The 25,453-nt window shown below is 43.5% G+C and overlaps 1 protein-coding gene across 8 annotated transcripts in view; it reads right to left on the bottom strand.

The window, feature by feature from the left end:
* LOC119957394 (transcription factor COE2) overlaps window positions 1–25,453 on the bottom strand; it is a 294,554-nt gene that overhangs the window by 247,383 nt on the left and 21,718 nt on the right. For all 8 annotated transcript variants that reach the window (XM_038785416.1, XM_038785419.1, XM_038785418.1 and 5 more), the window contains one exon: window positions 13,168–13,236. In XM_038785416.1, the coding sequence (XP_038641344.1) occupies window positions 13,168–13,236 (69 nt within the window). The remainder of the gene's footprint in view (window positions 1–13,167; window positions 13,237–25,453) is intronic.

Here is a 25,453-nt window from a genome sequence, read left to right as displayed (position 1 = left end):
TTTGAAAAGGTGGGATGACCCCCCCGACCCGAGCGAAAGGGTGCAGACGGTGATGATGAATATTCTCCAGAGGTTCTTGTTTTGTTCTGGTATCTCCCAGTCTTTCTTCCCAAGGCTTTCTTTTGAAAATGAAAATGAAATGAAAATCGCTTATTGTCACGAGTAGGCTTCAAATGAAGTTACTGTGAAAAGCCCCTAGTCGCCACATTCCGGCGCCTGTCCGGGGAGGCTGATACGGGAATCGAACCGTGCTGCTGGCCTGCTTTAAAAGCCAGCGATTTAGCCTGGTGAGCTAAACCAGCCCCTTTTGGATTGATATCTACTTTTGTTTGGGTGGATAAGACTCCTGGATTCATAGGACATTTTTGTAAAGTCGGGGGTGGGTTGGCATTACCCAATCTCTTATGATTTTGCTGGACGGCAAATTTTTTTTTTAAGTATGTTTTTCTTGATTTTGCATTTAACTTGTACAATATTGCTGGAAGAAATATACTTCAAATGGTCCAAAGAAACATACAGTATGAAATATAATGAAAAAGGGGAAACAAAGTGATCCAGTCTGGATACATAGGCAATATATTTACAAATTTAAGGCCTACTGGCCTGAGGCCCCCCACAGTTGGATATCCCAACTGCATTGTTTCATTATTTAGATGTGGCCCATGGTATTAGATCATACCAGGGGCTTCTTCGGGGTTCCCCAGGTGCACACTCTTTCTGTTGCCAAGGCCACCCCTCCTGGGAGCCCCCCATTGTAAAAAACGGGGCTATGTGCAGCTTCGGCCGCACGATTCCCTTTCAGGCCTCCTATTCAAAGCAAGTCACGTTGGATAGCCATGTGTTTCTTGGCACGACGAGTGCCGGGAAACGCGTGGCTAAACACGCTCACTCAGGGACTTTGTTCTCTTTTGGGAAGATCGCGCCCTCAGAAATATTTTGGTTGAATCGCGCTCTACATACCAGAATTATCTGAGGGCCAGAAATCTCTAATGCAGTGAAGCTCACTGGATGGAGCTCTCATTTTTGGTCAATTTGAAGAAGGTAGAGTGAAGAAATTGCTTGTATTGCGGTCAAAAAGGAATCAATTCTAAATCAAGTGAACAAAACCCAATGTGATAAATAACAAGGCTCTATTAGCATGTTCAATAAAATTAGAGACATCAACTAATAGAATTAGAATTCAAAATTCAATATAAAATCAGTGAGCACAAATTTGTTAAAAGCAAGCTATGTTTGTCAAATTGAACAAGGACTTTTTAATAACGCTGGCTCTCATAAATGAAGCAAATGTGATAAGAGGTACTTTAGACGCATTTTCAGAAACTATTTTATAAGATAGCCGGAATTCTCCGGCCATTATGATTTACTTTTCCTGCCGGCATTGCACTCCTGACCGCTGGTTTCCTAGCGGTGTGGGGTGGCAAGGGAAATCCCATTGACAAGCAGCAGGAGTGTAGAATCCCCCACCAGTGAACGGCGTAGCACCAAGGAACACGTGGTGCGCAGGTGGGGGGTGGGGGGCGGGCAGAATCTAGCCCAGTGTCTCTCATAAAGCTTGTTGACAAAATCAGGCACATAGTCTGAGTGAAAATGAGGTAATGTGGATCGCAAGTTGGTGGATGGATCGGGAAAAATGGAAATCACACGTTAACAACATTATCCCTTTTTTTATGGAACGGCTGTGGTTCTTTCACAAAGCTTGGAGCAGACCTCTTGTGAGAATTCAACACTAAAAAGAGAGAGTGAGTTGCTAAGAATGGAGAAAATTTAAAACTGGTCTGTGTCAAGGTCAAATTACCTGTATGTGTGTCAGTATTTGGTTCCCTTCTTGCTATATGTGGGCCATTGGGACTTCGGTGTAAGATTGGTATCGGAAATTCATCTCAAAATTTGCTGGTGATGCAAAATGGTTTCAAATGAATCACATTGTTAAACATCTTCCCCTTGAATATCTCATCAAGTGCATGACGTATGTCAATGTTTCAGCCACATTTCATGAGAAGAACTCTTGATTTTGGCACAATTGAGTCTTGTGCAGAAAAGGTAATGTATTGGTAGGACATACGAATCACACTTTGAGCCTCCTACAGTGTGCTTTCCCCTGTTTTGGAAACCAAATGAAAGGAGTTCTTGACAAATGTACTCCTTCCTAAAGCCATAGATGATTCCCAGGTCTATTCCACAAGCACCACCCACCATCCATTATCTGACCTTCACCAGCCTTTCTGAATATGTGAGCCAAGTCGGTGAACATTAGCAAGCTATTCGACCATGAAAGGCACTGCAACTGAACCTTATTTTTTCAAACTAAGACTCACAGCTGTCACGTGCTGCCAAAGATCAAATGGGAATAGGCATATTGTCTGCCTTTCCCTATCCCTGATCCAAGGAGGTAGAAGTTAACTATAATGGTCGAACAACCACTCCAATTTATACGAGGAGGGAAAGCGCTTGGGACAGAAAAATTAAGAAATGAAAATGAACTCAAGGTTCACAGTGTCTGAAGAGTTGGAATTGTAATTTGTACTGCATGACAGAGGGTCTGTGATGGCTGCTTTGGTAAGGTGGGGGCAGGACTGATGGGGGAAGATGGGGGCTGGGGTTATGTATTTATACTCTACTTCCTGTCACAAACAAAAGGTTAAATCAACATGACCTTTACTGGTCGCCTAGATTGCTAAATAATTTATGTGGTTGACTCAATCACAGGCCACATTTGTTCTGTGGGCTCCTCTAATCATGTCCCTCATTTAGATTCCTACTCGCACCTGTTCGGCAATTAACATCACAGAATTTGTGCTTAAATGCCAGTTTTGCTTGACATTTGCAATATTTCCAATTAGTTTTATACCTGAGTAATTATACGGGGTTATTACCACGTATCAGACATAGCAGTGGGTAATTCCCAGCACTTCAATCTTCTTTGCAGAATATTTTTGGAAAGCTGTGAGGGTAAACGTTTGATTAGTCTTGTGTCTTTGTTTAATTTCTGCTCCCCCATCACCCTCCCCGCCAACTCCCCTTCACAAAATATCATCTTGCAGGGCTCCCTATGGACAAAGTAAATGATATCTTGCTGCAATTTGCCCTAATATAGTCGGTTCTTTGTTTGATAAATGTTATTGTAAAATCTGACCAGCCTCAAACATATTACTCTGAAATACAAAGCCTTCCAATGCCTTCGTTAGTGATTACATTGGTGTGTGGTATCATTGAAGCAGAGAAGGAGGCCATTTGGCCCATTGTGTCTTTGAAAGAGTTATCCAATTAGTTCCACTCCCTTGTTCCCTCCCTTGAGCCCTGCAAGTTTTCACGTATGAATCCAATTCTCTTTTTACAGTTGTTTTGAACTGGTTTCCAACAACCAGAGAATGATTTCAGCTCACCCATTCCAGATCAACAACTCACTGTGTCAAAAAAAATGTTTCTTTTGCCAAAAATCTTTACATCTGTAATCTTTGGTTATCAAAGCCTGTTCCTGGTGGAAACAGTTTCTCACTCTTTACTCTATCAAAACTCTTCATAATTTTGAACATATTTATCAAACTTCAAATATCCTACTTTAATCTCAGAAGGACAAGCACATCTTCTCTAGCCTCTCTACATAACTGAATTCCCTCATTCCTTTAGTACAAAGAAACACACTAAGGCTTTTGATGTGGCACGGTGACACAGTGGTTAGCACTGCTGCCTTACATCGCCAGGGACCCAGATTCAATTTTGACTTTGGGTGACTGTGAAGTCTGCACTTTCCCCCCGTGTCTGCGTAGGTTTCCTCCCACAGTTCAAAGATGTGCAGGGTAGGTGGATTGGCCATGCTACATTACCCCTCAGTGTCCAAAGGTTAGTTGGGGTTATGGGGATAGGTGGGTGAGTGGGCCTCATTAGAGTGCTCTTTCAGAGGGTCAGTGCAGACCCAAGAGCTTCTATGATTCTCGGATTCCTTTCACAGGTTTGTTTGGTGGGAAGATGGACAGAGGAGGTTTATAAGATAAGGGAGGTAACTGAAGGTAAAGACAATGACCAGAATTCACTTTTCCTGTCAGCGTAACCCCATCAGCGGGTTTTGCGATGGCATGGGGTGGTTTAAATGGGAAATCCCATTGATAGATTCCCACCACCAGTGAATGATACAGAGAAAAACACACCATTGTAAAATGCAGAATCCGGCCCAACATTTTTGAGAAGGCTTTTGAAGATATGGAGAGAAGTAGTGCGGTGGTCGGCTTTGGCAAAAAATTCCGCAGAGCAGTAACAGAATGGTTGAAGGCTCTGAGAATGTTGTAGGTGTGGAGAAGAGGGGAGCAAACAGTTTGCCAGCTTCTGAGGGCAAAGTCTAAGCTGGGGTTAGGACTGAAGGAGGTTACAGAGGTAGACTTTCCAAGGACCAAGGGTGACAATGTTAGATGTGTTCTCATTGGATAAAGGAGAAGGGAAATCAGTGAAGGATTCTGCTCTTTCTCATACTCCTGCTCCGAAGACAAGAGCACCCATCCAAAGTCCGCAGAAGAGCAACAGCCATGTTTTTCTATTTTCTTCTCCTTGTCTGAAGGCACTTATGAGTTCACTTCCTCTGGTTTCTAATCCAAGTAGCAATCTTCATTAGTGGGTTACATTAGCAGACAGTTACCATTCATTCCTGAAAATGTTTTCCAGCAAAACCTTATCCTCTCCTCTCCTGGCATCTTTCCACATGTGATTGCATATCCGCAAGTACGCACTCCACATCCCCACACATTTACTGGGCAATGTATCAGGCACAGGAACCCTGGTTGCTTTCCCTTCCCAACCTAGACGGTATTGAGGCTAAGAATATAGCCCATTTGGGGCAGCACGGTGGCTCAGTAGGTTAGCCCTGTTGCCTCACGGCGCTGAGGTCCCAGGTTCGATCCCGGCTCTGGGTCACTGTCCGTGTGAAGTTTGTACATTCTCCCCATGTTTGCGTGGGTTTCGCCCCCACAACCCAAAGATGTGCAGGGTAGGTAATTGGCCACTCTAAATTGCCCCTTAATTGGAAAAAATGAATTGAGTACATTAAATTTGGGGGGGGGGGGTATCCCAATGGATTGGAGGCTCCCAGGTGCTTGTCCACTGGGCAGCACCTTGGCACTGCCAACCTGGCATCCTACCACTGCCAGCTTGGAATCCCGTATGCCAAGCTGGCATTTTGCCTGGACGGGGATCGGGCCTGGAGATTCCCTACATGGGTGTGGTGTTGCGCATGGGAGGCCCCAAGGACCCCGTTATAGGTGAGTTGGGGGTCGAGGATTGCGTCAGGGGGTCAAGAGATCGGGACGCCATTTAAAACTGGTGTCCCAATTTCCTCCTGTACTGAGGAATTCCGGTGAGTGGAGTTGATCGGTGCAGGAAATGGGACGAAGTGCAGCCTCCTCGGGGCGTTCCCCGTTGAGGCCCCGAATAGAACCAGAGTCCTGGTAGATTGTGTGGTGTTTCTCAGCGCTGCAAACGCCTGCAAGTACCCAATTAAATGTGCGCTTATGGGACTCTGTTACCATTCGGTTAGATCGCGCCCTTGGTCTTCCAATGCCTATTCAGCAGAAAGCGGCATTGAAACTGCAGGTCTGTATGTCCAAAAGCACCATCAAGTGATGCATTTACTTCCTGAGCCATTGGAAAAGCTGCAACAAGCAAACTTCAATGAAGCAACACTGTGGAACTTCAAGCTACAATGCTGCTAGCCAGCGATACAGATGAGGGAAAAATATGGAGATTTCATTTTTTTAATGTTTAATCAAGGAATAATGTATTGTCAAAAAGGTATCGAACATTTTATTCTACGCCCTCATTCCACTTTATAACAGTCAGATGTTTAGTGATTCAAGCCATATTTTCGAAGAGAGAAATTTGAACCACTTGGCTCTTGAAACACAGGAATTTGTTTTCATTAATCTTTTCCACAAAGAGTTTTATTCTGTTCAGAAAGGTTAAGCTTAAGTGATGGATGGGTTGCCAATTTATGCCAGTCAGATCTGGTTCATGTTATTCCCTGCAGCAATGCCCAGAGGAGTCTGCTTATTGAGAAACCCAGGTGAAAGCCTGAGGCCCAAAGTGCAGAATAGCACCAAGGCTCAGAGAGTAGGAGAGAAGAGGAGGGGGCAACTCATCAAACAGATGACTGCCAGGCTCAGGGTTTTAAAGCAAATAGGAAGGCAAAGGGAAAGAGGACTGAAAGGGGAAAGGAGTTCCTGAGAAAAGCAAAACTCAAGCAGAAAATGATCTGATTGGTCTTGATTTCACAATTACAATGATTCAAGAAGAGGAGCGAGTTTTTAGGATGGGATATTTGGAACTTGATTAAGAACAAAACAGGAAAATTCAGAGAAGCACTGACCAGAATGGTTTTGATCAATTTGAGAGGGAGTGAAGAGTCTGTTGGCATCTGAGCTCAGTTGTGAGATGTTATGGTCTCCAGCTGAATGCCAAACCCCAAGTGATGCCTGCCTGAAATTTAGCTGTGACTGCATCTATCCAGCATGAATCATACAGGCTCGGAAGATTCCAGATGGACTGTCCAGCCTAAGCTTAGTCAGCAGCAGGAAAGTAATAGCAATTTTGGGCTAGACAGGGGAAAAGAAGCCAGGGTTCATTTCTACTAGGAAGGGGTTTACGGGGATAGGGTGGAAGTGAGGGTTTAAGTGGGTCGGTGCAGACTCGATGGACCGAATTGCCACCTTCTGCACTGTATGTTCTCTGTTCTATGTACTCCTGATTGTTGATTGTATCATGGCAATGTTGATGAACAGGATGAGGCTCGCTCAGTTGTCGTGCCTTCCTCAGTGACCACACTCAGGGCTGGATTTTCCTTTGGAATGCAAACAATTTTGGAGCAATTAGAGGACAATGGTTGAAAATGAGGCCAACAGACTTTTCTCTGTAGCCGTGGTGCTCAAAATGACACCCAGAGTTTTCTATTTCCTCTCCTTAGGGGTAGAGTGCTGAATGCACTGTTTGACTGCTTCACCATGTGCAAATGATGGTGAAAGGGTGGGGCTTTGTCTCATTTTCCTCTGTCACAACTCCAGCCACCCAAAAACTATACCCATCTCAAAACAGCAGTCAACGATTTTTGGAAGCCAAAGTTAGTCTGTAAATACAATTGAAGCCTGTTTTCAACTTCTTTGGATGCTGGTGTTCCTCTCCATATTTCCACATTAAGACCTTGCAATTACATAACGCATAGCACCATTAATGCAGTAAAACATCCCAAGTAGCTTCACAGGAGTGTTATCAAACAAAATTTCACATCTAATCAGCAATATTCGGACAGATGACTGAAAGTTTGGCCAAAGAAGTTGGGTTTAAAGAGCTACTGAAAGGAAGAGGGAGATGGAAAGGGGGCAGAGAGATTCAGGATCTTGATAGATAATGTCTGCCAAAGGTGGACAGATGGGCAGCATGTCGCGCAGTGGTTAGCATGGGACTGCGGCACTGAGGACCCGGGTTCGAATCCCGGCCCTGGGTCACTGTCCGTGTGGAGTTTGCACATTCTCCCCTTTTTTTTGTGGGTTTCACCCCACAACCCAAAGATATGCTGGTCAAGTGGATTGACCATGCTAAAATTGCCCCTTAATTGGAAAAAGAAAAATAATTGGCTACTCTAAAATTTAAAATAAAAGGGGAGAGATAAAAATAAGAAAACGCTTTATTTTGAGGAAGGCGTCCTGGAAATTGTTAAGAAGGCCAACTAAAGCATCTCAAAGCTCCTACTGATATGATTAGAGAGTAAAGCAGAAGGATTCCATTATGTTGACTAACCTCTCATGTGTGATGTCAAACATGAGGGGTAGGCAGGGTTGGAATCTAAGAGCATGTGGTAATCCTTCATCTTTGCTTCCCAATAAAGTTCCACTGTCAGGGAGTTAAGTACAAATTGCCAAAACATCATGTTAATCCTCATTAGACCTGACACAAACACAATTCTATGCTGTTTTGTACTGAGGTGATGATTTGAGGACACACGTTTGGGTATATTTACAACACCGCACCAATTCATGCAAATACTGGCACTCACAGGTTCTGCAGTAGTTAATGGACTGGTGGAAAGTCAAATAAAGTTCCTTGGTTTTTTTTAAAATTATGAATTGTGCTGGGTCAGATTTTCTTGTTGACAGTAATTCCCTTGGGATCCCACAAAAAAATTAGGAAAACTGTATTTCAGCCATTTCCCAGTGTTCAATTTGAGCTTGGAGCCATCTGGTTATTTCATTTCCCAACTGGAAAGAGTTGGGGTTGACTCCTGCCTTGATGGCAATGTTGGTTAATTTCAAATCCAGCTACAAGGAAATAGGACTTGGCTCATGGCTTGTCCAAGAAAACTCTTGATGTGCAAAAATGTAAGCGTGAAACAGGATCACTGAGTTCCGCAGGATGAACAATGTGTTTTTAGTTAAAATGCATGAACAGAAAATATTAAGAGTTGTACACTGGTTTAATGTAAACAAAAGGCACAACTTTTTTTAATGTAGTTATGTGCGGTAATGGTTGCTTAATGTAATAGAGTTTGATTTGCTAATTACTAAAACCACACAAGTTATCCCTGTTGCATTAACCCTTTGGCCTCACTGTGCTTATTTTCATCTTAACTGAAAACCCATTCTATACCATAACAGCACCTCAGGATGGAGTTGATAATGGCTACCAGACGCACTTTTTAAGCAGCTTTCTGAATGACCAAACAAAGTTGACATTTTCAATTGGCAATGTCCGTACTACCAGGCAAACTGGAATGAGCTAATTCAGCATGGTTAATTTCATGGTCTCTGTAACTTAGAGTTGGAGGGAGCATTGGACATTTTATCAGTGTTATCATACATGGACAGACATTTTGTCTGTCTAAGATTCTACTTGTACGAAAAGGAAAGGAAAACTCTGATTGGTTGCCTGAGGTCTCAGTGGCTTTATCAGAGCTGCCAACTTGTATTGATTTTCCGTATCTCGTCTGGAAAATCGATTCGAATACGGGAATACGATTTGCCGTATTGAAATACGGAATCGGAGAAATTCATAGCAACCCAGTGAGGAGGGGGGGAGATTGCACCACATTATTTCCAACCATCATCGAAATGAGTAAGCAAAGTGGTGTTGGAGAGGTAGAGTGTCTCTTGTCTAATTCTGACTGATCTTTCATTTTTGTGGGGGCGGGGGGCTTGCCACACCACTTTTTACGGGTTCATGGCCAGTGCGGCTGCGCAGTGAGGCTGGTTGGTTGCCCTGGAGAACAGGGCATGGGGCAGGAGGGGCACCTGCATGGGCACGAAGATGGGCAGGGAACATGCGCATGAGCTGGATGGGGAGATGGTGGCAGTTCTCTGACCACCTGGTGCGTGTGCTCTCATTTCCAGAGCCATTTGCAATGGGACCCAGTCCTAGTTCATGGAGAGTGGGTTGGGGGAGGAGGAGGGGATGGGGGCAACCAGAGATCTTTATTTTGTTTGATATTAGTTATATTTGACACTAAACCTCCATACTGCGTACTGGACATACAATGTATCCATGCATGATAACACTAGTGAACCCAGAATTGAGTAGATCCCAAAGTTTCACCAATATAAATATTTATGTTTGTTTGAATGGTCAGATCACCATAACTTGCTAGTTGTTGACATCTGATACCCTATTTTATTTTTTAATAAATTTCCAATTAAGGGGCAATGTAGCGTGGCCAATCCACCTACCCTGAACATTTTTGGGTTGTGGGGGCGAGACCCACACAGACACGGGGGCAGCATGCAAACTCCACACAGACAGTGACCCAGGGCCGGGATCGATACCCTACCACTGATAAGCAAATATGCTTGATCTCAGTTACTATCAACTATCTTTAATGGTATTCCTCTTTTCAACTTCACGGCAAAAGGTGAATGTTTTGATCACATTTTTCATTCTTAGATTTACTGAATGTTTGAAAGTTAATTTGAAAACATCCACTCACGATGCTGTACATGTGAAAATTTGAGATTTACACTTTCCATTCGTGTTTTAGAAGAGTTGATTGACCAATGATGTTAAAGATGCCCAATGCAACAACAGCAGGATGTTTAATCTTGTCATCATATGCAGGATGCAAGGGAGCAGATTTGGAATATTTAAAATCATAAAGTCAAGGATTTTGCTTCAACATCGCACACTTGGCTGAATGTGATTGCTACTGATTTACTAAAGGTGTAAAGCTGTACTGCATACCGGTGGGGATTTTTCTTTGAAATGAAAATACTGACTCTTGGTATCCAGAATACTAATTTATGTTGGAAAAGGTTGGCAGCTCTGCTTTGTTCAAATATTTAAACACTGCCATTTCCCAGTCATAGGACACCAACTGGTTATTCATTCCCACTGGACAGAACAAGTGCCGCATATGTTCTGCCCAGTGGAACCAGACTTAGAGCAACCTAACTATCTACACCAGTTGTGCCAGAACCTGGGTGCTGTTAATTTTTGTGGCACTTTGAAGAATGGGAATGCTCCTCATGTCCCCACAAAAACCTTCCCACTCATTGCCAGCTGCTGTGGGATATCCACACTTCACTTCCAATACTGCTGGCCGGATTTCCCGACCACCCCATGGTGTGTTTTTTTGGCAGTGGAGATGGCGTGCCAGCGGGATCTACTAGTCGGTGACAGCCCCCCTCTCACCAGGAAACCCGTGCGCCGGTGAGGGACCGGAATTTCCCGCCGCGTGAACAGCCGGTAAACCTCGCCCTTAGTTTCCAGCTTGTTCAGTATCTCATCCACGACCTTAACTATTCACTCCTGGGCAGCATGGTGGCGCAGTGGTTAGCACTGCTGCCTCACACCGCCAAGGTCCCACATTCGATCCTGGCTCTGGGTCACTGTCCGTGTGGAGTTTGCACATTCTCCCCATGTTTGCGTGGGTTTCGCCCCCACAACCCAAAAATGTGCAGAGTAGGTGGATTGGTCACGATAAATTGCCCCTTAATTGGAAAAAATAATTGGGTAACCTAAATTTTAAAATAACTGTTCATTCCTTTCACCACCGTCACACGGTGGCAGCGGTGCAGAACCTCTGCAAGATTCAGTGAAGCAACTCTCAAAAGCTTCTTCAATACTACCTCAACTATTGAGATAAACAAGGGCAGCAGACTCATGGGAATATCACCGTCTGCAAATTCGCCTTCAAATCACATGCCACCCTGACTTGGAAACATATTATTTGTTCACTGTCACTGGAACTGCCTCCGGTAACAGCACAGTGCATCCAACAATTTATTCTCCCAACAGCCCTCCCCAATCAAGAAAATGCACTATAATTGAAAATCAGACCCGTTGTGTGTACTCTCAAGTATCTCTTCCATGACATGGTATACCTAACAACTTCCTCAAAATCTCTTTCCCTTTTAAACATTGCAAATGGGAAAATGTAAGCACAGTCACCAGATGAGTACATTGCTCAAGGTCGTGTTTGTCTGAATATATCTACAACTCTTTAAGTATTTCCCAGTTACTTGTGCCTGTGGGATTAAATGTTCTGTGTGCAAATAGGCAATGGCCAGTAAAATTGTTCACATTCCTGGTCTCTGTAAAATGTTTCAGTCAGTCATTCCAGAATAAAATGAAGCAAAGGCTGCCTGGCCAATTTGAGGAGCTACAAAAACTTTGAATCCTATTTCATCCCTCTCTGAAATCAATGCAATGTAAAGGCTGTTATCACAGGATCAACACCATGCCATTGTTATCAAGTAATATTCAACACTAGCTCAGTTTGTAAATGCAATGTCCAGCTGCAAAGTGCCAGATTCCATGTCTACTTATTATAAGTTGCCCTCAGCCAAGACATTGGCAATTAACATCAATGATTCTTGGTAGGTAAGTTTTCAATCAAGATTCCTGCCACTGATCGCAGGTACTGTAATTTACCAGAGTCCACTTTTTCTCTGTCATTCTTAACTTATGTAGTTACTGCAACCCGATTTTACGCAGAGTTTTTGTTAACTTCAGTCCCAACCATCTTGGAACTTCAGAAATCCTTTGGAATACTTAGAATTCTTGAAAAGCATAGTGATTGCTTACCAGTCACCTTTGTTGGAAAGTGTGTGTGTGACTGTCAAATGAGGAGAGATTGTGCCTCATCTACGATGCCTGCCAACACTGACTAGTTCCAGAATGAAAGCACAGCTGTTTTTTCACTGAGGTACGAGAGGGCACCCTTTGACCTTTGTGCCCATCGACAACTTGGCACAATAAGGGGACTGTGATTAGCTCTGATGCTGCAACAGTTAACTTCTAGAACCTTCTCCAGTTGAAGGAATAAAGACAACAACGATGGCACACAAATGAGGCACATGACCTCCTATTGGGGACTTCAGAAATTTAAAGAACCTTCTCTGAGCTGGTTTCCAAAATAATGAGCAGATTGGCAGCATAACGTGGGAAATAGTTTCACTAAATAACGAACAGTGACTGAACTGCTTCTTTTCCTGATTTTTCTTGGCTTAGGCAAGTGAGTTGGAAGAGGCACTGGGTAAAATAGAGGTTGATTGATGAGTCTAATGGTTCTTGTTACTCATCTTTAATTGTGGCAATGAGTTTTAAAAGACCCACGGCAAAAAGCACACCGCTTTTCTTTTTAAGCTTGTGTGACACATTTTAACTTGGGTGGTGCAATATTGGTGCAGGCATGCTGCATTGTGGAAAATCACCAACAATGCAATGGTGTACTTTGGAGCATCTTCTCACCCCGTGGAATTACTGAAACCAAATGATCATAACTGCCACAAGGGATACATTTCATGGTGATTTTACTCCGCATCTACCATTGTAACTCCTTGTCCTTAAATCACATGTCTCACACACCAGTGTTATTACTCCATTCTATTTGCACCTAACCAACATCTGCTTGTAACCATTGTCAGTGCCTGATGCCCAGTGTCATGGCCTTCTCATCCCTTCCACAAATTATGTGTTGGAAGTCACTCCTGGACACCATGACTCACCGCACTGGAAACAGGTCCACAACCTACTGCCACACTGGAAACAGGTCCACAACCTACTGCCACACTGGCACTAGCAGCACAGGCATCAGCGTGAAAACCCGCAACACCACACCATGGTCGACCAGGCACAGCTCAGAACACTATCCTGCCATTCCTTTGGAGGAATATTTAAAAGAAATGAAACACAGTTTCCTACCTGTCAATGATGACGGGGTCTGATGGGGTTTCATTTCTGTTGCCGCAGCTCTTCTTTTCACAGCAGCGGCTGGAAGGAAACAGAGGAAAACCATCAGGCAAACAGCACAAGTTAATACTGCTATGAGGAAAGTTTTAGGAGTACACAATGTGCTATTTGTAGCATCAACCACACTGTTTTCATGCAGTGTTACATACTCTAACATTGTATTTACAGTACATAAACAAGCCCTCCAGCCATGTCAGTAACAATACTACACTGCGTGCACTGTGTAAACATCCAGTGCCAGAACTGTAGATTCCACTTTGGAAAATTTGGGCTGTATTTGGAGAATGGGATATGGGAATAGGGAGGTGGTGGGGAATCAAAGATTATTCAATGGTGGAGCAGGATCAAGCAAGAGACTACTGTTATTCTGTCCTTTTGAGATCATTTTGAGTGGACTGCTGACTGGTGGAGGGATGAATTTATAAATACAGACATCAGTTGCAATGTAACAGCCTCGTCGCACCTCACTCGGGACACGAGGCCGGTAAACCTTGCAAGAGACCTCTCATGCAATTTACGATGCGTGTTACGCCTCGCGAGATCTAGTAATCTGGATCCCGCCCTCAATGGGTGGGATCCAGATTGGCACATTGAAGTGAGTAATTTCTCATTTTAAAATGTCTACGCCGAAGTTACACAAGGCACAGGATTGAACGGCCTCGCCTCGGAGACCCTGCCGTGGCAACATTTAGCACTGATCAAATGTGGAACAACGACACTTGAGCGGGATCTTTCAGGTCCACAGATGGTCGGACTCTGGGTAGGGTGGTACCCTGGCACTTCTGATGCCACCCGTGCACCATGGCACTGCCAGCCTGGCAAACTAGCAGTGCCACCTGGGTGCCACCCTATCAATGCCTGGGTGCCCAGGTGGCACTGCCAGGCTGACAATGCCATGCTGTCCAGGTGGCATTTTGCCCATGCCAGGGGTCAGTTCAGGGGGAGCCCTGCTCTTAGGAGGTGGGGTGCCGGGGCCTCGAGGACTCCCTAATTAATTAGGGCATTGGGGAGATCCAGAGGCGGCGGGAGGGGGTTGAGTGTTCATGGCAATTTTGAAAAATGGCACCCCAATCTCCTCCCTCACTGGTGAGCTGAGCTCGTTAATGCAGGAAATGATACTAAGTGCGGCCTTGGCGGGCTATTCGTTGCCGAGGCCTGAAAAAGAAGCAGAGTCCCACTTAATAGATGGGTCATTCTGGACTTGCAAGTGCCAGGAAACACCCCACTAGACGGGCCCAAAACAGGACTCTGTTGTTTTTCCATTAAATCAACTTAAAACTGACTAGAAGATCCAAGGTTGATTCTCTGTTCAGACTGCAATAATTTGGGCTTCTACCTCTGAGGTGTGTGAAAAACTAGTCAGCCTTACTCCTTTCTGCTACCGAATGATCTCTGCTAATGAATCAGCCTTATCATTATCCCTCTGAGATCAGCCATCTCAATACAGACAAGATAAGGGACATGGATCTTTCACGGCCAACACAGTCACCTAGCCACTGAATCTTTTCTCTGAGCTTTTGAACATTTCCAATGAAAATTGTTTTTTAATTAAACGAACCAGAGACTCACCAACAAACAAAATCACCATGCATTCTTATTGATCGAGCTTTTCTCCCAGTTTTGACAATGTAAGAAAGTCACGACCATGCTTTAATTAAATAATTAACTCCAAGATATATCACACATTTTTGTTAGGTAAGTACAGGGTGGAAAACATATGATGCACATGTTCTTTTTCTTCAATTATGTATGCAATGTTTATTTAATATTGTATGGATATAACAATAAAATAGTGACATTGGGAACTGGAAGTGGTGTGAACATCCTGCAGCCCTGGATCTATATTTATAAGAGTCGGGCCCACAGCTGAGATCCATTTAAATTCCTCACCCGCATAATTTTTGTGGTGCACTTTACTCATGTCACAGTGACAATTTGAACCACAGAATTTTCAGGAACTTTAACCTTCTGTACATGTACTTTTTTTCGGAGAATCAAGCAAATGATCATCCACATCAAGATTCTGTCTGGCAAAATGGTTAACATTTAGAGCTTACTGCAGGGGGTTGTCATGTTTGCTTCTATTTTTGCCAAATTGATTCCCTTTTTAGTGAATTTTGTGCTTTCACGTGTTACTGTTGGGCAATGGAACACTTCCTCTTTCAAGCACCCATTGTCAGCAGTAGAAAATCTCAGAACAAGCTTGGCAAGAGTGTGATACAGAGTCAAGCTCACTCGGCACTGTGTCATCCAACACTCCCAAGGCAGCTACAACACAGGCTAGATACCCCAAAAGTATGACTCAGCTCCAGCCTAAGAAGAGTGCCCCCTATTCATCTGTGTGAATTTTCACATTTTCTCATAAGCCAGCTTGAGGCTGAATGAGAGGGCAGTTGGGCCTGTATCCACAGACAGCCACAGTGAGGCTTCCAAAACTCATCTTACAGAGGATACTTATAGAAATTGGACAAAAGAAATCTTGCAAAATAGAACTTAAGAAAATACTGCTGTACTGTTTCTAATTCAGACCAGGATTTCTGGCATTTTACTGCTTTCCCTACGTTTCTCCTGATGCTGAATTTAGTGTTTTCTTCTGGGAGTAATTTGAATGTCAAGAAACATACAACAGCGCTCCAATGATGTCACATGCTGACATTTGTTTGCCTTCTTTTTCTCCCTACAAATAAGAACAGGACTTCTCTGTATTTTGATTTCATGTCAGTCACTTTTTGTTATGGTTACCCATCACCAACTTGTACCTTACTTGTCCAGTCTCAGGAATGCTGCAACAGAGAGTAATAGGTCGTACCGGCCTCCCCGAACAGGTGCCTAGGGGCTTTTCACAGTAGCTTCATTGAAGCCTACTTGTGACAATAAGCTATTATTATTATTATTGTAGGTCTGACGTCTCGGCCCATGATTCTCCCACACAATGAACCCCTAATTTCAGTTATACAGAGTACGGGTGTGGGGTGGGGAGGAAGGGTTCATGGGTGAGTGTGTTTTTGTATGACGCACTGCCACTTGTAACATTGGAACATAAAAGGAGACCATTTAGTTTCTCAATCCTGTTCTGTCAATCAAAAGGTTATGGCTGATCTGTGATCGAACCCCATAGACCAGCATTTGTCCAATATCCCTTCATATCTTTGGTTCATAAAAATCAATCAATCTCGGATTTAATAATAATTTATCTAGTTTCAATTGATGATCTCGAAAGAGGCTTCCGAAATTCTGTCACCCTTGGTGTGCAGGAATATATGCTAACTTCACTCCGAGGTGAGGCCTGTAGAATCAGTAGTTTTGAGGGTTGTGGGGGTTAGGGTACAGTCCAGCTATGTGTTGGTTTCCACAATACTGATGGTGTGCAGTCCAACCCTTCACATTGTTCTCAGTACTGACAACTTGCAGCCCCCTTCCCCCAATGAGAGTTGTACTAATTTGCACCATCTGTCGGGCACAGAGCTGGAGAGAGCGAGTCGCACAGCCATGTGAGTAAGAACACATCTGCGCCTCCTTCCTCAGTTGATCAGTGCTGTGTGGTTAGACAGCTGAAAACCTTGTCCCCCCTCAGCTGAAATTTAGATTTTAACCCTCTATTTCCGCAAACACCAGAGAGTCTTCTATACATTATTCCTGTGCCCTCACTGCACCTTTTTATCTTAGAAATTTGACTGATAGATTTCCTTAAAGAGATGAGCAGACATTGTAGCTCCCCAGCTGGTTCAGTCAGTCAGGGTCCGTGTCAATCAGGATAGCAATAGGTAGCAGTGAGGATTATAGTTCAATATAACAATCCTGGTCAGCTGAAGGGGGGGTTCTTGGGATTCTGCTTCTGATCACACTCATGGTCAAGCTTGATTTGAACACCACAGTCAAATAGCGCACTGACCCTCACTGTCCAGCCTTATACCTAAAGAAAAGCCATTTGGTTGATGGCCTGGAGGGCAAACAGGTCACAAGCTGATGATATTTGCTGAAAGTTGCACACGGAAAGAACAGCAGCAACAACAAGAAGAACGACTTCATTAATCCAATGACTTTAATGTGGAAAATCCATCTACTAATCAAAGGTTGAGTAGATTGGTCCTATATTCTCTAACATTTAGAAGAATGAGAGGTGTCCTGTTGAAATTGATCAGATTATTGGAAGAAAATGGTAACATTCTCAGGGGACTTGACAGGGTAGATGTTTTAAGACTGTATTTGTTGGAGGGTCTAGAACTGGAAATCATCGCCTCAGGTTATGGGGTTGATCATTTAGGACTGAGCTGAGACGTTTCTTCACCCAGAGAGTTGTGAATCTTTGGAATTCTCCACCCCAGACAGAATGGATACTTTGTTACTGAGTACATTAAAAGCTGAGTCAATTAGGTTTTTGGGCTCCATGGGTAATCAAGGGAAATGGAAATTGGGTGGGAAAGTGGAATTGAGGTCAAAGATTGACCAGGATCACATTGACTCACAGAGCAGATACGAGGGTCCATAATGCCTCCTTCTGCCCCTATTTCTTGTTTTATGTTAATTACAAAGTTTTCCCAAAAGCCTCCGAATGGAGGTTAAATCTGAAAATAGTTGCTGAGTAAAGAAGGACATGGTGGAAGAGCATGATTTTTAAGGGTCTTAAGAAGGGGCAGCACAATGATTAACACTGCTGCCTCAGAGCACCAGGGACCCGGGTTTGATTCGACCTTGGGTGACTGTCAGTGTGTATTTTGCACATTCTCCCCGTGTCTGTGTGGGTTTCCTCCGGGTGCTCCGGTTTCTTGCCACAGTCTAAAGATGTGCAGGTTAGGTGGGGTTATGGGGATGGGGTTTGAGCCTGGGAGATTTATTGCAGACTTGATGGACCGAATGGCCTTAATAATCTAATCTTTATTATTGTGTCAAGTAGGTTTACATTAACACTGCAATTAAGTTACTGTGAAAATCCTCTGGTCACCACACTCCAGCGTCTGTTCGGGTACACTGAGGAAGAATTCAGAATTTCCAATTCACCTAACAAGCACGTCTTTCGGGACTTCTACACTGCAGGGATTCTATGATTTAGCAGCAGGCTTTCGGGAAGGAATTCCAGAGTATGACAGCACAGTTGCCAATGAGAAGAGAGAGACATTGCTATAGTGCCTTTCATGACTTAAGGACATCTGAAAATGCTGAACAGTGAAGCACTTTTGAAGTGAAGTCACTGATGTAATGCATTGAACACAGAAGCCATTTTACACACAGCAAACTCCCTGAAACAACAATGAGACAATATCCAAATCATTTGTTTTTCTATGATGTTGAGTGGGGGATGAATAACAGCCAGGACACTGAGGCGAACTCCTCTGTTCGTCTTAGAAATAGTGCCATAGAAATAATTATATTCACCTGAGAATGCAGATGGCGCTTAACATCCCATTCTAGAGATGGCACCTCCGACATGCAGCACTCCCTCTGTGGTGAGAGTGTTACCCACTGAGCAAAGGCTGACACAGTGACCACCAGTCTGATAGGATAAAGGCAATGGGTGACTGCACAAGGTCCCACAGTTGGAGGAAGGGAAAGATGAATGGTGCAGAGGTTACAGGAATCTGAAGACACAAGACGACAAAGGGATTTTTACATGGATATGAGATGCCTGATAAGTTTATTCGGTGTTGTCTATGCCTAGCCAGCAGGCCTCCGGACTCTGCCCATGGTGGGGAGAACATTAGTTAGCATTCCCACAGCCTATTGCATGAACCATGCTGGGACGTCTGCCAGTGTATATACTGGATGCAGACCTGATTAAGTCAGCTGTTACTTCCCACACATGAATTGTCGCGTTAAAAACTTAACAATGCCAGAAATACACAGTGGATCGATCAGAAACAGGTTAACGACTCCGATTTTGAGTACATCCTTTAATTTTTCACCATTAGATGCTGGCTGACCTGCCATGTACTTCCAGAACTTTCTGCCTTAATTTCAGATTACCTCAGCATTGGGAATGAGCCCTTGTCGTTTCTGGACTTGAGCTCCACTACTTCAGTGAAACAAGTTAATGGTAAAAACAAAATACCTGTTTTCACATCACAGAAATATCTCTGCTACAGAATACAATTATTTAGTTTTGTCAGTTCAGCTGTTTGCCTCACTGTCATGGAGGTACTAACTTCTGCTGACATGTAAATTCCCTGAACACCTCCAGCCTGCCAATACCTCCTCCAGATGACCATTTTTCCTCTGTGAGCTTCAACAACGATGACTAGGTTAATTGACTATGAAGAGGATCATGGTGAGGCTCGATCCTGTCCTCACTTGTTGTCCAGACATGTGCACCACCCAGCAAAGGTCACCAGAATGGGGACAGGATGAATACAAAATTAGAAACTGGTCCAGTACAGCGGGAGGCTATTCAGCTCACTGTATCTGTGCCTGCTCTTTGATAGTGTTACCCAATTCATCCCATCACCCTGCTCTGTCCCCAAGCTTGTAAATATTTACCCTTCAGGTCTTTGGCTTGATCTTCCGGTCATGGGCAGGATGGAAAATTTGACAGAGCAGCCAAAGTTCTGTTGACTTTGAGTGGAAATTTCCGGTCCCATAGCAGGATCCCAGCCAGTCTTTTGAACATTGCTATTGAATCTGCTTCTGATGCCCGAGCAGATCATGCATTCTGGATTATAACAACTAACACTATAAAACTCTGTTTTTTAGTTGACTGTATCCTTTGGTTGTTGACACTTGAGCAATTCAAAGGAGTTTCTCTTCAGTTACTCATTTAAAATATAAGAAACTGCCATGGCAGATTTCAAGCTCACTTAGTTTCCTTTTGTGTTCTCATTTTTATTTCATGGGATTTGGGAGCCACTGGTAATGACCATCCCGAATTACCCTTGAACTGAATGGCTTTTAGAGTGCACTTACGAGTCCATCACACTACTGTGGGTCTGGAGGAACATGTACACCAAACCACGTCAGGATGGCAGGTTTTTATTCCTAAAGATCGGTTTTTACAATAATCATTTCATGGCCACTGCAACTCAGACCAGTTTTTCACTTTCATATTACTACTTGAATTTAAATTCCACCAGCTGCCGAGGTGGGATTTGAAACGGTGTCCCCGGATCATTTGCCTGGGACTTTGGATTGCGAGTCCAGTGATGTTGCCACGACACCAGCATCTGTGACAAATTGAAGCAGGAGTTACGACTAATCTTTCTATGGTTCTGTAGAAGGGTAATTTGGGCTCAAACCATTTACTCTGTTTTTCTCCACAGATGCTACCAGATCTGCTGAGTTCATTCAGCATTTTCTGTTTTTATTTCATATTCCCAATATCTGCAGTATTTTGCTTTTATTCTGACTAATCTATTTATTTTCACTCATTCCTGATTTACAATGTTGAGTCTCATGGCAATGCCCAGTGTTCTGCTCCCTTGTTCAAGGTAGCTGAGACTGTACCAATTATTGATCATGTCTGGGAGCTTGCTGTTTTGTGCCAGAGAAACAGCAGATGGGTTATTTTTACAAGAGTGTTTTACACTCACAGGTCACGGTATCGCACTGTGCCAGAACACAGGTAAAATTGCCAAGGTGTGGCATTCAGCGACTGGAAATGGTAAAGCAAAAGCATTGTTGGCTATTTTTTCATCTCCTCTTAAGTCTTGTTTTCTTGTTTTTCCTCTTCTTTTTCTTGTTACTCTTTGCATTTGCTTTGCAAGTATGTATAATATGCCCTATAGATAGAATAGGTGATTTTTCACCATTGTTCTGAATGATGGGATGGCACATCCTCATAGTGAGGGCAATCGGAGGGGAAGTTTGTAATTTGAAATCCCCACACAGTGAGGCAACACTGCGAGTTGCTGATTTAACAGAGGTCTAACTCTATAATCTGCCCACTCTCATTGATCTTCTGGAGTCTTCCAGCCAGATCAGCCGCTGATTACCAACGCGCAAGTCATTTACATGGCTTTAACAGATTTGAATTAAAAAACATGAACATTCAATCCTGCCCAAAATATTTTTGGGAAAATAATTGTTGGCTTTGCAGTAAAGAATGTTCCTAGATTTGCAAAATGCAATGTGCATGCAGTCATGTATTTCACTGACAGCAAGGTCAGAGTGAACCTTCTCTGGGATGTTTTACTGTGTGACTTGGAGGAGTAACTGCATCAGCACATGGACAGTACTTTAGTTTACCACTTACTTTTTTTTAACTGAAAGCCATAATTCCAACCAATGTTTTGCTCTCAGGAAATACTGGACCACAATAAGTCTTAACCTGTGATTCCTAAGTGATGAATTCCTGATTTCAGTCAACCCAACTGTGGTCAGACATTTTCCTGCAGGTATTATGTACAATTACAAAGCAGTTACAGCATGGAAACAATGAATTTTCCCAACTCATCTCTGCTGGTATTCACCTGCCAGATAAGCCTCCTTCCAAATCTCTCGTTCCTCTTCATTTTATCCTCTCAGCATACCGTTTCTATTCCTTTCTCCCTCGTGTACTGATTTAAGTTCCCATAAATGCATCTGTGCTATTCACCTTAACTGTTGTGGTGGCAGGTGCTACATTCAAACCAGGCCTGATTAAAGATGTTTATCCTGAATTATCTTTGGATTTATTGATGGCTATATTATATTTCATGCTCCTGCCCCTGGGACTGTTCTGGAGGAGGTTTTGTGGCACAGTGGGTAACACCCCTGCCTCTAAGCCAGAAGCTTCATGTTTGAACCCCACCACAGAATTTGATGGCCAAAAAGGGTGGATTCACTATATGGCCAAACAGGTTGAGTATCAACCTGCAAACCCTTCTGGCACACATGCCAATGGCAGGTGGTAAGATGGGAGAGATTCCTGGTCAGTCATATGATGGAAAAAACATTGTAGCCTCTAATATTATATCCACAGTTCCAGATGAGAACATGCATCTACAAACTCATGTTGCCACAGCAGCTCAGACTTCCTGGGTGAACTATCACTGTTGTGTTGTCACCCAAAAATGGAAATATCTTCTCGATATCCAGCTTATCAAATCCTTCCATAACTTTTAAGCCCTCTCAGGTTGCTCCCTCAACTTTCTCTTTTCTGAAAGAAAATCCCAGTCTGTTCAGCCTTTCCTGATAAGTATGAAAATAAAGGACTGAAGACATAACAGTTCTGTTTCAAAGGATTCCGTTTGCTTGTTGCATGGAGGCAGGGCTAGCAGTGGTATTTCCTCCTTCTGTCTCCCAATTTAGTCAGCATCCTGCGGCCTGGCAAAGTATGAACTGAAGTCCAGGGACACTGGGAGCAAAAAGACTCCCAATGATCAGAGGCGAAGGGAATTAGGCTGCATGAAGCCTCTACGTGGTGCAGAATGTTTGCGAGTCCAGCCGTATCTGCACTGTGTCAGAATTCAAATGGATTTTTGGGGCAGTTTGTTTTAACAAACCCAAATCTCAATGTACCAAGTGTTGATAGAACAAGTGCAAGTTTTTAAGAAAATAATCATATTTGTCATCTCCACAGGTTTGTTCTGATGAAGGTCAGTAATTGTTGCAATATCGGTGTGTAATTTGGAAAGGATGGCTCCATGGTGTGACTGGGAGCAGAGAAATGGGGCCCTTTCTTTTCCTCTTTGGTTTCTTTCCATTCTCTTGTTCATTTCATATTTTTCTCTTTCCTTTTTTCTCTGAAAATTGCTTTCTCAGGGACATCAATTATTAGTAAGGAAAAGCAAGTGGTGGGCAATTAAAATGTGAATCATGAAATAATTGTCAAGTTCTGTTGTGGAACTAGTGTTGTGGAATTATCTGACTTTGATAGGGCCTACAGACATGCAAAAGGTGTCAAAATACAGTCAGGGTGTGGGGAGAGTGGCCAGGGATGCAAAGTTGCAAAGATTCTCCTGGAAGGAGAGAATCTTGGGTGGTTACCAAGTGCGATTGCCAGACTTACTCCTGTGCAACTACAGAAGCCTTGCCAGTAGCTCCAACTCTAGGTGAGCAAAGCAAGCTGCAAGCAGCAACTTGAAATTGGATGGTGCCTTTCAACGGTTGCACAATAACTGAGTGGGAATTTTGAGAAGAATTGGGGTTGGTCAAAGTTATGTGGTCAAGGTTTTGAGGAGGCTTCAGAAGTGTGGTGAGATGTGTTTAAATGTTTGAGAATGACAGTGAGCAAGATTTGGTGGCACAACTGGGTAGAGGGGACGGAGTAGAGCAGAGTTAAAACAGAAGTTACGAGCCCATATGAAGGTAAGCTGGAAGGCTGTGGGGAGATTTGTAAATATAGCTGGGGATTTTTAAATCATTATGTTAGAGGAGAAAGACAAGACAAAGGATGTTTCACAAAAAATGAAAAGACATTCTTTGGTTATGTATCCTTTTGAGAGTATCGGAATGTTGCCTTGCTTTGTGCTATATTCAAACTTTGTAATTCTCAGAATTTCAGAATCTTTACGGAATTCCTTTTGCAGATGTTCATGACAGAAAGGTTCAAAGGTCACACAGTTGAAAGGTTACCAGAAATGTGTGAATCGCATTAGAGAAAGCAGAAGAGATAAAGGAGCAAAGTCTTGGAAAAGGCGCAATTGTCAGTTGGACAAGGGGATTATTGTTACAATCCCCTCGAATTCCCAACTCCAAATCTCACAGTTGCCCCTCATATTAGCCAGGGAAGGGGAAGATCAGAGAGTTTCTTGGTCACAAAGACTTCTGGTGGGTAGCACACGATGGGAAGCACAAATTCTTGCAAAAGAAGCAATTCCAGTTCCAGGGAGCAGCTTGGGCTGATGGGAGATTTGAATTTCATCCCACTGATCGCTCACCCCTGGCCACAGCTGGAGAGAGTCATGCAGCTGGAATACATGAGGGAGGGGAACTGAAAAGTCAGGAATCAGAGTGCAGAGTAGAAGAGGGTAAAATCAGAAGTAAGGGAGTGGTCGGGGGGCAGGCAATAGAGAGAGGAATGGGGAAGTGGGGAATGTTGCAGCCAGGGAATGGACAATTGGAGGAGGGCTGGAAACTGGGGAATTGTGGGATCATGGGGATGATGGAGATTGAGGAATGGGGGATCAAGAGGAAAGATCATGAGGGGATAGGGGCTCAGAGGATGAGAGGAGGGTAGAAATCTGGGGAGACAGATAAATTGAGGAATGCAACTCAGTACATGTTTGAGTCAGGGAGAGAAAAGGACTAGGGAGTACAGAGTGTAGCTCAAATTAGGGAGGGGAGGATGGGTGTGGACCACCATTTCCTCCACAGCCGGGAAAAACAGCAACACCATGGTGAGTGGGAGCACACTGACACAGCAGCAAAAGGGAGCATGAAACTTTGGGGCTATACTGTGCGTTAAGAGAAGACAAGAATTTTTACTAGTCGTGCTGAGCCATGTCCAGGAGGAGGTGTTTAGCAAGATGTGCCCATTGTGTGATCTATCACTTTAGTCCAGTTCAGACTGAACTGGTTGGCTTTGCTGTGTGAAATCCAAGTACAGGTCAACTTTGAAACAGCTCAGTTCAGAGTCATCACCATTACACAGAATAAAATAAGGAGAGAGATTGGGTCTGTTAAAAGTGGATTGAACTGTGGAGCATCACTGCACTTTTGTACATTGTAGAGAGTTCTGTCTGGATAATAACAGATTATAGGATTCCGACTAGTTATAGGAAGGCTATTGGACTATTACGCCTATTGCTTACTACCAGTTACATGTTCACAATCAGCAGATTGCTTTGCTGTTGGTTACAAATAGAATCTGTGTGTTACTAGTGTTACTTATACTTATCAATGCAATTTCAGTATTACTATTCATTACTGGTGGAATTAAAGTTGCTCCAGCATCTTGTTTCCCCTTGGTGAATTACACTTCACTTCTCTTCTCTCAAATCCCCCTCTCCTCTGCCTTCACTTTCTCCTCTTCCCCAATTTCATGTATTCCACACCCTCTGTTTCTCCTCTTCTGTATGGTTTCTCCTATCCCTCACTCATTTTATCTTCTTTACTGTCTTCACTTTCCTCCCCTCCTTCCATCAATACCTTCCCTCCATTCCTCTCTTCCAGATCCCCTCTATTCCCAATCTGTTTCTCCTCTTCTCCGTACCCAACTTTCCCAACCGCTGCCTTCTGCCCATCTTCACCCCACCACTTTAACCTTTTCCACACCCTCTGTTTACTCTCTTGTCTATGTTCTATTTTTCCCTTTCCATCCCCAATGTTGCCCCTGTCCCTCTTTGCATTTCTCTTCTTTCCCAATTTCAGTTTCTTTCCTCCCTTCATT

The sequence above is a fragment of the Scyliorhinus canicula genome, chromosome 26 (assembly GCF_902713615.1).
Source record: "Scyliorhinus canicula chromosome 26, sScyCan1.1, whole genome shotgun sequence".
Taxonomy (NCBI): Eukaryota; Metazoa; Chordata; class Chondrichthyes; order Carcharhiniformes; family Scyliorhinidae; genus Scyliorhinus; species Scyliorhinus canicula.
This window is presented reverse-complemented; position numbering and strand designations above follow the sequence as displayed.